The following is a 14,398-nucleotide window of genomic DNA, read 5'->3' on the forward strand; positions in this document are numbered from 1 at the left end:
TTTGTCTTCCACTTTGATAAACAACAAAAGGAATAAAGTCCGATTCTTGATGGACACGCACATTTAACTCAAAATGTATCTGGTAAGGTTCATCAGGGTTCCTGTATCTAGATTATGTAATTTTAATTCAACATGTTTAAAAATCTAGACTAGACTGCTGAAGAGATATCCCATTTCCTAATAATAATAATAACGATAAAATCCATAGTTACGAGAAATAGTGGTGAACCATCTTTTGTAAATATTTTAATGAAGAACCTCAACCACCTATTGTGACCATGCCTCTGAAAAATGTGCTTCTTGTTCTTCACTGTCGACTTCCATGCACTGCTGATGTGCAATGAGGTTACAGAGATGTATGATAGTCTTTATTTCCTATATACTTCAAAAGATTGGTAGTTTTATTTTCAGCGTTATGGATTTTGATACTGACAGAAACTGTAGTTACTTTAAAAGGCTGTGCACTATTTTCTTGGTTATTCCTTTACTTTCCCCAACAAATGTTTATGTAAACTGTGTTTATCTGTCTTTGGGTGAATATTTTGCCTTATTTTTATATCCATACAGTATTTCTCTACTGTGCTTCTGAACACTTGAATATTATTTCTTCAAGCATGGGGCTTTTATTCTGTATGAAATATTTGATCAAATTAATACAGTAACCTTTTTTTTTACTAACTCCAAATGAATTGGTTCCCTTGTTAAATATTTTCTTATACTAAATTCAATGTTTTCTGTATTGTACAGTAGTGCTTAAGTGGCAAATATGTGTGTGTACTCTTAAAGAAAAACAAACACTCGTACAGTTTTCAAATATTTATTAACAAAATATATTACTACAAAGATTTTCTCTTAACACATCAATATATGTGATTAAAGTTATTTCATCTTAATAATATTGATTTTCCATTGCTTCCACCTTAGTCAAATTAAGCACATAATCTAAATACACTGAAATATATCACAGATGTTCCATAGTCATTGAATTTAAAACCAATGTCAGTTAAAAACATAAATAATAGCATTTAAGGATTGGTCCTTTTAGATCTTTTGGGTGATTTACCTGGAGTACCAACACTCTTCCTCTTACACTTTCGACCTCGTTGGCGTTGCCTCTGTCCTTGATGAGTCCTGAAGGTGATGCACTGGGAAAGGCAGAGATACTTTTATCCAGACCATCAAATAAACAGAGTACTTAATCATTATCATTATTCTGGCTAGCCTAACCAAACAAAGGAGTTGTTGATAGACTCCTAAGGATCTGATTTCTTTCAAAATGAGGTATAACTGGAGCAAAACAAAGTTAAAGAAGTTGGACAGCTATGTGGGAAGATTCTAGAGAAATAATGAAACATGACAAAAAGGACAGCTGAGAACAAAGGGATGCCACAAAGAACCTTTAGTAGGGCCTCTGTACTAAATTTTACAATTTAAGAAGACCTCAGTAACACAGCCTCTTAACCACATTTCTTACATGAAAAAGTATGCATAATCATGCATGGCTTGCAAAAACTAGATATAAATACCATAAAACTTAAAAATATGACCAACTGTTGTCTTAAAATATTTCTCATTGATAACCAAACTCATCTGGTTTCCAGTAAGTTCTTGTTTGTTTGTATGGTGTTTTTACATTGCATGGAACCAGTGGTTATTCAGCAACGGGACCAACGGCTTTATGAGATTCCCTAACCACGTCGAGAGTGAACTTCGATCACCAGAAGTACACATCTCTAACACCTCAATGGAATGCCCGAGAATCAAACTCGTGGCCATTGAGGTGTCAGGTCAAGACCATACCAATCACGCCACTCAGGCGCTTCCAGTAAGTTTTTGGCAATATCAAATTACCACTTCACTAACGGATGACCCAATGTTTTATAATAAGATACACAATTTTAATGTCAAAATCCATTTTACAAAGAGAAGTTTATGATGTTTACATCAGGCAATTCAGTCAACTTTTCATTCTGTTTCCCAACAATGACAAACCAATGTCTTAGGGAGCCTACTGGCAATGTCTTTTTTTTATACAATCTGCTTCTTTGCTTGCTCCTGATCACAATTATTATTATAATTTAAAAGATGAACCCTATTCATATGGAACAACCCCACAGGGGCCACTGACTTGAAATTCAAGCTTTCAAAGAATAAGATGTTCATTAGAAAGAAGTAACAGAAGGTAATGGGAAATGCAGAAAGAGAGACCATATATTAAAAAATAAAAATAAATTATAAAATAACAGACACGTACTAATGTCAATAAATTATGAAAATATAAGGAGAATTGTATTAGAGTAATAATGCACTGCATCTTTGCTAGAATTTTTGAAGTTTCAATCACCCAACATCCTCAGAGAGACTGTTCCCCAGTCCAATGGTATGAGAAAAAAAGGAACTCTGGAACTGAGAAGTTTGACAGCAAGGCGCATTTACTGCTGTTCAGCATGTTTAGTTGATCTCCAGTAGGAAAGAGGATTGGGGATCAATAGTGCATGAAAAATATTTGTCTCAAAATAAACACCTACTAGACAGATCTTACCAGAAGACCTTGGCAAATTTGCTTAAGCATTTTGATGATTTAAATAACAAAAGTACAAATACCAAAGAAAAACAATGGAACTAAATAAGAGCAATAGCAGCAATATTAAAAAATAAAAACAAATTATTTAATATTGATGCACATAATACTTAACAAACAACTGAGAAAATGGTAACTTCAAAAATGTAAAAATAAGGTAGGACTTACAAACCAAACAACTGTAGACTGGAGTAAAAAGCAAGAGAAGAAACAATCAAAAAGAAATTTCCTAATTTCTCTTTAAAACAAAGCTGGGGAGAATCCATAGGATATCTCAACTTAATGGAAACACTTGAAAGATTGAGTCCAGTCATACCTTCCTCCAAATGGGTCAAACAAGCATGTACTGCAACTCAGAGAGTAGTTTTTTAGCTCTCATCCATGTGCTATATTTCAGAAGTGATGCCTCTGAGGAATTCATCAATGTGAATAAAGGCTAGTTATGATTGATTGGTTAGTTGTGAAACAATAAAAAAATGTTTAACAATTTCATGATTCATGTACGCACAACAATCTTACATTTTTCATTTTTTCATGGTACAGAAATTGAATCCTTATGCTTCGCTTTGCAGCAGTAGTAAATTTCAGTCTATAGCATGTGTTCAGCCTGACAAGAGTACTAAGTGACATACGTTCTATTAAGTTTTAAAACAAAAAATTGTTTTTTACACAATATTATGTTCAGTATTTCATCTAACTCTGGTTTATATCATTATTAATAGGGCTTAGTTTTCCCAGACCTCTGAGCTCAAGTAGACTCTTCGCGGGCTGGTTCCCAGGGAATAACCTCATCTAACTCTGAAAATGTACAGTATCATATGAAAATTTTAGGATTAAAAACAGATAATATTGTAATACATAGTTAATACTACTCAACAGGCCATAGTAGTATTAACTATATAGGAGACAAAGCTAGGGAAAATTTAAGATAAAAGTATATAAAATGACATTAGGTGAACCTGCTCTATGAAAAAGCCTTTGAACAGTCTGAACCTCTCAAGTTTAAACAATTCAATTATGTGGCTATGAAGAGAGAAAAAAAGTGGAACTGAACCTAACAAAAGACAAGGCAAGACTGTTAGAATTAATTGTATGTCTAGAAAATTTCTGGGAGGGTCTGAATGCAAAGGGATCCCTCAATTGTGAAATTTTTTTTATTCAACATGAGTACTGATCTAATCAAATGGCAGTGCCAAAGATTAATACTAAGATGAAGAATGAGCAATTTTAAGGGTCCAGTTTTCATCCAGCAATTGAAAAGGATGAGTCCAGCTGCTGAAGACCAATCCAGAACAATCGCAGTAATAATGAATGAAAACATTTGTCTGGGATAAAATATCTTCAAAAACTTGCAAGACTTTAAGTGCACTAATTTTTTGTGCTATTGATGAAAAGATGAAGTACATGTTTCCCTACTGAGAATTTAAGTAAAGAATGACACCTAAAATATTGAATGAGTGGTTAAGGAAACTTTGTCAATTAAAAGATCAAGTAGGTAGGAAGAGTTCAAAAGGAATTGATGAAAAGTAAAACACAGACAGTAGCATAGCTGGGAGCCAAAGGGAGGCTACAAAGAATCTTTATTAATCACTACACTGCAATACGTACATACAGTATACTTTAATTGAAACTTTTATGTTACTTTCAAGTGCAATGATCCTTTTCCTTACTTTTCTCATTTCTTTATTTCCCAGTGCCTATTCATTTAAATTTGTCATCTACTTGATCACTGATACTGCTTTTCCTATAAACTCTGTTCTGCCTTTAGTATAAATGTAGATGCATGTGGTGAGGAAAGTTGAACACTTGAAACCATTGTTTAGCTAACTACCTGGTCCAAAATCTAGGTCCACACTCCACATGTACATTCTCTTTCTTTGACTGCTTTCCCATAAGCTATAGTATATGTAAACCTTTAATTAGTTAAACAATAAACAATATAATTCTATTTCTTTTTCCATATTTTTCATTGTCTTCTGTCTAATATGCTTATCTCTACTTGTGTTACTAGATTTATTTGGTTAAGCTTATCAGAGCTATTTCATACTTCTCATCTCTAGGCACTGATTTTTTCTGCTATCACCAGTACGACCTATTTTGTGGCAGCCAGCTTAGGAACTGAATTACTTTTTATTTTTTATTTTGTACATGAATACTGCATAAAAACATAAGGTAGGATCATTATATACCCCATGATTTACCTGAAGTAGAAAGGAGAATAAGCTAAGGTCATATCCAGAGTTCTTAGCTGTGGGCCAACCAAAAAGCAGAGTAATCCACAAACATTTCCTACTAACCCCAATAGAACTAACAAAGTTAGTTTAAAGCCTTGATTTCATTTTTTTTTTTTTAAAGACACATGATGTCAGGAATTGCAGCAATAATTCTTAGTGGCAGTGGGTGCTTCAAAAGTGCATTTACAAATTTCACCTTCTGTGTTCCAAATGGAAAAAAATATTTGACTAGTTTTATACTAAATTCAAAGCTCATACCCTGGCCATAAACATTCCTTAAAACAGCATCTGACAAACTGGATGGACAAGGCAAAATCCATAAGAGCATTCCTTAACTCGTATTATTTAATGAAATTAAGATCAAGCTGAATGAAACCTAGGCACCTGTGGGGCCAGGGAGATTATGCCATCCCAACTCAGTAGCAGTCCCAACCCTGGATAAACAGGGATCGTTAGAGTCACAACACGATCCCTCTGCAAAACTGCCAAAACCAACTATGAAATGAGCTGTTTAAATAAAAACTGCTGGAGGAGGCTCATTAAAAACAGCAACCCCTATTATGGATTAAGTGAAGGCGATGGACAGAGCAAAACTGAACAGTCCAAAGCCAAACTAGAGATGTACAGGTCAAAATCTGATCAGCTTGGAACAAGTGGAGATACTCAACAACGCCAGAGACACTTGCTTCACTGATAAAAATTCAAAGAAAATTTACTAAAACCCTTCTTTCTAATGTCTATTTATCTTATTTGACATGTCTTATAATACACCTCTATTTTGGCAGTAAGTACTTAGTCAATGACTTGATTAAAAAGTAAAGGGCAATTACCTTTAATATCTCCACCGCAAATTTAAGATGGAACTATGTAACACATGCAAAAATTAGTATACATATAAGAGAGCAAATGTAAATCCAAAGATCATTTTTATAACATCTCAACAGGACAGCTTTCTTACATAACATCAGTCACCACAAGCAGTTCAAATCATGAATCCTTAACTTTGGATGTTCTATATCAAGGCCTGACTGATTAAAAGTTTTACATTACATAGTGTTAGGCTCAGAGGTCTGGTTAAACTAATCTTTTATCCTATCCTATCCTATCCTATCCTTTTAGAATATGAACACGAAAATAACTAAATTTAATCTTTTCTGTTGTGTTATTTAAGTTATAGTTTCAATTCCTTACCTGATCATCAAGAACATCAAGAAGACTTCTCATATTACATTTCACTCCATTAGCTTTAAGTGAAGCCTGTAAATCTTCTACAAAGAAGGGTTCATATAGTAGGACTTTCTGTGAAATTCTGGGTCACTTCTATAAACTGGAACAATTTGGCTGATAAGCAACCCTGCACAAAAAATGTGAATAAGTTAACTTATCAAGTAACCTGAACTATAATTCTACTTAGGAAATCTCTGTGTCATGACAATTGTATTAGAATCTTACATTTAAGTAACATGTTATGTTTTTGAACCTTGTTACATTTACTATGAAACAAATTTTAAACATACAAATAAAAAAACAACCTGTCTAAGAGCAGGAATGTTATGACAATACTTCAGTAGAGATATGAATTTGGAAATGATGTACGTAATATAAATGAAAACTGAAATTCAATGTTCAGTTATGAGTTTAGTGTACAGGCAAATATTGTTTAAATTAAATGTCTTAACAATCAAAATAAAACTATGTATGAAAAGACCTGCAGCAATAAAATAAACCAGTCATTCTAACAGAAAATATTTTGCATCACCAACCTTGCTGAGTTGCACTAATGGCAAGGTCATTATCAAGAGTCCCCACTAGCATTGATTCCTCAACACAATCCACTTCAGATCCTTCACCGCTGTTGAAAAAAAAAATGAATAAATAATGGGGAGAGTATGTAATCAAGAAGTCAAAATATTAAATGAAAAATACTACTAGCTGATCAAGTACGTAATTATCATGGATTGAAATTTTTTTTTAGAATAACAACAAATGCAGAAATATTTTTCAACATGATTGCAGATAATCTCTATCAACTTTCATGTGGTCTGGATAAACAGACAAAGAATGTTATATGAGCATTCAACCTTAACTCATTTAAACCTAATACTGAATTCTATAAAAAGCTGTTTCCTTAAGTAAAAATTCATATTCTACTGTGTTTTGTGTCACAGATTGTAAAATTAGGCCATTAAAAATCGATATACAATACCATGTGAGTACCGATACTGTTTCTTTATAGAGGTCCCCCCAGCAGTGTGCCATGCACATTAGGGGCAGTAGTAGGGGAATTTGTAATGCCATAAGTTCCCTGTTTCATTTGTTTCTACCTTTTGCTTTTTCTGGTTCCTTCCCATTTGACTGCCCAAATTCTTTAACTGTGATATGCTTCAATACCCACCTAAATTAAAAAGAAATTCTTTTGCCACCCACAGGAGAATCTAATACTTATTCACTGGGCTTGTAAAACTATTTTATATTAATAATAATAATAATAATAATGATAATAATAACACCGTAATAATGAGCAAAGTGGGACTACCCATAAGAATGAACCACTTGTTCATTCATATATTCATGGATGCCCAAACCAAATATCTGATAGTTTAGACTACTATTACCTTAACCATATATGAATTTAATGATAATTATGATACAACTGCTGAAGGAAAGAAGAGCCCCACCTATTATAGTCAAGAAAAAAATTTGCTTAAAGAATTAAATAAAGTTGCTGGTAGGTTTGTAGTTTCTTTTTGATTGGTGTATTTTGTATGTAAATGGATGGATGAACTGGGGTGTATGCCAGTGTTTTCTGTGACTGATGCAATTGGAATGTGTAAAAATGTGCATGATGTGTATGGACAAATGGGAAAAATTCAAACTATGGAAATTTATGGCTAGGATTTATACACAATATCAGTGTAAAGTCTATGAGGGATATTACTACATGTTAGGCTTGTCAGAAAGGGAAAGATCAGAAAAATTATACATGTCTACCTATTTTGTTATTGAGTAAGAATGAGTCACGTGAAATTATTTTTTCACTACCTGACTGCATTAAGAACATAGGTATGGTGATAATGGTATATCTTATGAGCAAGTTTGTATATACAGTACTTGTAAACATTAAGAGAGGGGAGAATATTGTGACTAGTGTGTCACACTTTGTTGCCGATGTGTGGTTGTGTGTAAGCCAATGAAAATACTGAGTTGCAATGTTCTTGAGTTTGTAGGCAGAGCATCTGACAATAAGTTGCAAAAGTTGAATGAAGGAATAAGTGACTTCAACATATTTAAAATATATGAAAATGTGAGAAAATGGGGATAAACAGGAAATTCTGGCTGAATGTCAGGTTATAATCAAATTGAATAGTATTCTGATAATGAATTAATTGACTGGAGAGATGTAGTTAGTGAGTAATGAGTGAGGGGAACTAGAGGAAGTTGGAAGTGACTAGTAATTGATTTGCACAAGAGGGAGACTTTTATGGCATACAATTACCGAGTTTGGAATGATAAAGGCTGATAAGTTTGTAAAGCATTAAATAACATGAGAGAATGGTGAATACACCTATGCTATAAAGATGATCAAGAATGTTCTTAACATCCTAGAGCAGATTGCAAATTTTGTAAGAATAGGTTCAGGATGACAATTATCAGGTTAGATGGAAAATTGGTTAAGCGAACACTAGTTATTATGGCAAAAGCATTTATACATGTCCCATAAATACAGTACAGCCCAGGTCCTTGACCATATTAGAACTTGACATCATTGGATCTTGACATGAAATTTGAGAATAAATTTTGCATCAAAACTCAACCAAAAAACCGTAATCCAACCTGATGAACCAAAAGTGTTTTAGTCAGTCGCCGCTAGTTGACGCGTTGGTGACGTTGTTTATAGCCAGCTCACTCTGCTGCTATTGTTTTGAGTATGTACCCACTTCTAAAGGAATATTTCCTTAGTTTTTGTGACTTTATATACTGTATTTGGATTCAATCATGGGTCCCAAGAAAACCAGAAGAGGAAAATAGTAAGAACCACAATTAAACTTATGGTGGAGTTTATTGAAAAGTATGAAGGAGGATTAATGCAATTGATTTAGCATTGGTATTTTTAATATTTTATCAATTTACTGTAATAATTAGGACTGTTTTTCAATGTTTTACTATCACCAACAAGTTTTGTGCCTACCCATTACAATACATACTACATATACCTAGCCTAGCCTATGGCACTCGGTCAACCATCGGTAATATTGCTGCATTGGACGTAAGCCAGTTTTTTTTTATACAATTTACATTTAAAATAAAAAAGGATGTCTCATATAATGTTATTCAACTCTGAACTTATTTAGACGTAATTAAGCATATGTTTTGTATAAAAAGGCAAAGTTAAAGTAATAAGTGGTCAAGAAGGCTTAATCCTTTTTCAGTTACTATTCCTTATGGAAAAATTGACTCAGATTTCAACTGAATGGCATCTCGACGCTTCTTCTGGAAAGGATTAGAGTCGAGGTCCTGGTTCTACTGTGTTGGTAAAAAAGTTAGAGTTTTCAGCAAAGAGAAGTGGAGGGCTCCAATAATGAAGGTCCCATTCATCTTTCAAGCACCAAATTCCACACTTTAACTTGTGATTCAGCACTTGGTTTGTCTGCCCTAGCTGGTTGTTAAGGCTTAGGTAAAAGTTCAGTCTTGTCATCTGTATGATGATGACCAAATTAAACTATGAGACCATCATGTATCAAAAAGCATACCTTGTGCTGGAAGACTGTGACAAATTTAGAGGACTGTCCTCTCCCTCCTCCTCTTCAATTTTATCTGGAATGTGGACAACCTGAGACACTTTGTTTTGATTTTTTGAGGCCGTATTCTTCTTTGGCTTATCATCTGTATTTTTAGTCTTCTTTGAATTTCTCATTGCTAGCCTTTCTCCAAGGGATGCAGCGACTTTCTGTTTACCTGTAATAAACATTTAAACTGAGTACTTCAAAATCATCTGTGAGAGATACATGACACTATGTTACAATGATTTTGGAATAATAAACTATCCACTACTCTGGCATACATAGTATCAGATTCCCAAAATAATCTTACCACTAACCACAACCTAGGAAATTCATAAAGCATATAAAATCTGAGAATGAATAAATCTACTCTGGAACTTAAGTGGTTGCAAAAATCTACTGAGTTTCCTAAATTATGATTTTAGTGCAAATTAATCCAACATTTCAAAAATTTCCTTAAAACTATATAACACAATAGTACATATAAATCTATGTAAACTCCACCAAGCTGCATAATCTTAAGAACATCATATAGTTTTAATGATGAAAAAATTTTTCAGAAGCCTGAACACACCAGTAAATGAAGCTAACTTTTTTCTAAAAGTATCCAAGGATAAAGATTTTTGTCATCCTCATCTCAGCACTCTCGGAGAACTGGCAAGACCAGGGATGCTCAGCAAACTTATGCTTCACAGCTGAATGGCCTAAGAACTTTCTACAATTTATAAGGGCATAACCTATCCTCACCTGATGCATTCCATCAGAGAATCAATCTATTAATCTAATGCCTTTTATGGTCACCACCAAGTATGTCAACTTTCGTATCTCTAGGCCACGCATGGCATTCCATGCAGGGATTTATTATTGTACAAACATTAGAGCGACACCTACTGCAAGTGACGTGGGGGTCGGTTGCAGTCGAAGCCAAAAAACGAAGAGCAGAAGAAGCCATAATAACAGCACACACACACACACACACTCTCTAAAACACAAGCGAAACGGGCAATGAACCGGGTAAAGGCAGAGAGGTCGACAACAACTCTCGTCCAGGCGGTTAAGAAAAGACTGACGCGGTGGCGTGGGAGCGTGGTCCTTAACCACTCTTCACCCGATATACGCACACGTTGCCAGATCTCACAAGCTCCCTTGCTTTCATCTGCAATTTAACCAGATCCAGCTAGGGGCTAGAACTTATCCTATTGTTAAGGACCGAGGGTTTGTTCGCGTACGAACAAAGAGATTCTATGAAGTTAAGGTACATCTATACTGTATAAGGAAAATTCAGCTTACATAGTAATGATCAAAATATCAGACATGGACCATAATAATAATATCATTACTCAAGCTGAACAGCCTGAACCAACAATCCTATAAAGTTAAATGCATAAATTTACCAGTTTTTGTCGTAGCAGGTTGTGGTTGTAATGGAGTATCACAATAACTACTATCAGCCTCACTATCAGTAACTAACGGATGCGTCTTTTCATAGACATGTTCCAGCAAAACAATTGCTTTCTTCCGACTAATGGGCTTAATCCCATATCTCTTGAGCTCTTTCTGAAAAATTCATCAAAAACATTATAATCAGATTTTGAAAAGGATGATAAGAGCCAAAATTATTAATGATAATTCCTTTCTCTTAAAAGTAGAAAATTATTTCCCTTGATTTGAAAAATTTTAATGGTACGACTACACTACAGTATACACTATTGCTATTGACACGAAAAAACATACATGTAGTAAAAGTTTGCTATTAATTTCTTCCAAATACTAAAATATTTTTGTCAAACATAAGCATTTTAGAAAAATTTGGGTACCACTTTATGTACACAGTTTTCCCAATGCAAGTACACATTATATTTCTTCTTCATGATGCATTTAATAATGACTAATGGACAGACAATTAAACTGTGTTCAAACCTAGCCTGGATACTCCCATTACTTGAATGTTTATTTTTTCAACTTTGGTTAGCCGGAACATCTACAGCCAGTTAGAATTCACCATTGTATTTGTGTCCTCCACAAGCTTATTTGAGAGTTTTATACTGAAAGGTTCAACTGCACAAATACAGTTGTAGATGTGCTGGCTAACCAGAGCATCTGTTTTATTTTGTTGACAAAATAAACAGGTCTTAACTCTTTACACCTTAAAAGAACTAAATGAAATCTACAAAAATGAACGCAAATGATAGCATTAGAAAGGTACAAGTCTTGAGAGGAATAGCAACCAAAAAGGTTGCAGCATGAGGCAATGCAAGCACAACAATATATTCTCCAACAATTACTTAATACCAAAGCATACTGCTTAGTACTCTTTTCAAATTACCTGCAGTTCTGGTGACGGCATATTTTTGTAATTCGGCATTGGTGTTACCATATTCTGTGTTTTTGCTTTCTGTTTAGGAGTTTTCATCTTTTCATACCCGACAGTATTCCCTTTGTCAAAACACTCCATTTCTATCATTTGGTTATCTTCTTCAAACACTGGCTCAAACTCTTCTTTCCATAAATTAGAATCATCCATGTCTTCTGCTACTTTAGCCATTGTATCATCACTAATGGATGGAAAACAAGAACTGGCCTTTGTACATCCCTGGTCAAACCTGCAGGATTTTTGGGTATCTGTTGTACTGGTTGCAAAGTCCAAGTTTTTCTGGTTTGATAAACTAGGGGGCACCATAGGTAGAGTTGCTTTGAAAGCGCTGGACTGGGATTCATTGCTATTGATCCGTTCATTGTCGGTGTGAGCAACAACTCTTTCCTCCTTTTCAAGAGATGGCAAATCAAGGCAACTGACATTTTCAGTATTTCCACCTTTGTCAGGTGTCAGTGGCATATCAACAGAAATTCCAAATCCAGCATCATCAAAATCATCCCACACATTGCTTATGTAAGAATGATCATTTTCATTCTGCCAGATCTTGACCCTTCGTGGTCGTCTTTGTCACTAACAGCACTGTTTGGAGATGGGCCATATTATGTCAACTGCTATTTCATTTCCTTTTCCATTATCCTCACTTTTATCAGTTTTTACTTGGTGAGAAACTTCATCCACATCCTTTTCACTTTCTTAACCATTTCCACCAGTCTAAGAGGCTCCATATCATCTTGAGAGTATATGGGTGTGGCTGTTTTGCTGCTAATTGTAGTTTTATCCACAATGTTACCAACTGAGAAATAACTAGACTGTGACTCATCAGAGCTATCAATTGTCAGATCAATTACATTACCATTTTGGATCTCATCTTCATCATTAGCATCAATATTGTCTTCAATATTTAAAGGCTTTGCTGAATCTAATGAATTCCCTTTCTTTGCATCTACATCTTTTGAAATATGACATTTATCTTCTGTACGATCATTATCTTGATAATAATCCTGACTATGCAATACTCCACTCTCACAACTTTGTCCTTGGTTGTTTCCAAATTTAGAACACACCGAACTCTCATCACACTGAACATTGTAGCTGACTTGCACATCTGGAGATTTCTTGTGACTAGATAAAGAGTTTGATATTCCAACTGCATGATCATGTTCAGACTCCTTGGAATGGCTTTTCACAGTGGTATCTTCGGGTGATGAAACTCCAAGTGGTGATTTTGCTGGCGTGGTTATAAAAACTAAACATTTTCTTCTGCACAGAGGAATCAAACAGGTCTGGTGACTGTGACCCATAAATACTACAAGTTTTTTCCTTGGAACTCTTGCTTGGTTCATCAGAGGTGAACTAACTAATGTTATTTTGTCCTCAACTCATCACTTGATCATTCTCATCTTGAATAAAGAACTGTTGGTGACAGTGTTTATCATAGGGAGATAGGTCAAGACATCTCGCCACTTTCCTGGGGACACTTCTACTACTTCTGTCAGCTTTAGGAGTACTTAGGACAGAAAACTTGTGCTTATCTTGCAATTCACTACTTGTCTGCTGTGGTATGGCAGTATCTTCAGCAGAATCCATCTGTAATGGCCTAACTGTGCTAGTGTTCCCTAACTTCATCTTACTATTGGATAAACTACACTGAATTTTGTCTGGTTCCTTTCTTCTCACCACCACATCACCTACGAGAGTCTTTTCTATCATTCTTCCTCTTGATTCTAATTTTTCAGGCAACAATTCTGAGACACCGGACTCAGAACCCTTCTGTAACAAACCTTTTTCTTTAATGGGAGAATTCCCTATTTTATAGAGACTCTCAAGGAAACTAATGAGTTCTTCACTTTTATATTTCAAAGCCAGATCAAAAACATCCATCCAAAAAGGATCATCTTTTGTTTTTATTCTGCAACCACCAGTGTATAAATATGCTAAAAAGATGTATGCTCCATCATATGAAACTCCATTCCAAGTAAGTTGTCTTTTGCTTTTTTTCACATCTGCATATAACTCGGGACATCGAGCTAAGAGAACAATAGAGTGAGCTTTTAATTCTTCACCGCTATTTGTTATGATAGTCACATCGCTTTCTTCACCACTAGCTAAAAGGGAGCCCCAGTCATAAATAAGCCGTGTCAGCATGCTGTCTGATCTCTTGTTGATTTCTGAACTCTCCTCAGTACTACTCAGTTCAGGAGAAACATTTGAAGTGCTGCTTTTTGTACGACAATCCTTTAAACTTCTATTGTCACCTTCCACACCTGGCTCTCAGTTTTTCACTACTGTAATTGGAATCATCTTCCATTAGAGAATTATTGTCTATGACCACTGTATTCTTGGAAGCACTGCAGACCCCATGTTGGTGAAGGACTGTAGTGTTTTTCTCATTGAATCTCCATATTCTACAGTTTCATCCAAACTC

General features: G+C 34.8%; 1 protein-coding gene across 1 annotated transcript in view; it reads right to left on the reverse strand.

Annotated features, from left to right (window-relative positions):
• Positions 1 to 803: 803 nt before the first annotated feature.
• The window catches only part of LOC135213911 (uncharacterized), a 64,463-nt gene continuing 50,868 nt past the window's right edge, over positions 804 to 14,398 (reverse strand). The window contains 9 exon segments of the mRNA XM_064248004.1: positions 804 to 1,145; positions 6,007 to 6,116; positions 6,119 to 6,169; positions 6,573 to 6,667; positions 9,567 to 9,771; positions 10,991 to 11,153; positions 11,923 to 12,535; positions 12,631 to 13,201; positions 13,353 to 14,241. Of these exon segments, the coding sequence (XP_064104074.1) occupies positions 1,026 to 1,145; positions 6,007 to 6,116; positions 6,119 to 6,169; positions 6,573 to 6,667; positions 9,567 to 9,771; positions 10,991 to 11,153; positions 11,923 to 12,535; positions 12,631 to 13,201; positions 13,353 to 14,241 (2,817 nt within the window). The 3' untranslated portion in view covers positions 804 to 1,025.

This window comes from Macrobrachium nipponense, chromosome 43 (genome assembly GCF_015104395.2).
Source record: "Macrobrachium nipponense isolate FS-2020 chromosome 43, ASM1510439v2, whole genome shotgun sequence".
NCBI classification, from domain to species: Eukaryota; Metazoa; Arthropoda; class Malacostraca; order Decapoda; family Palaemonidae; genus Macrobrachium; species Macrobrachium nipponense.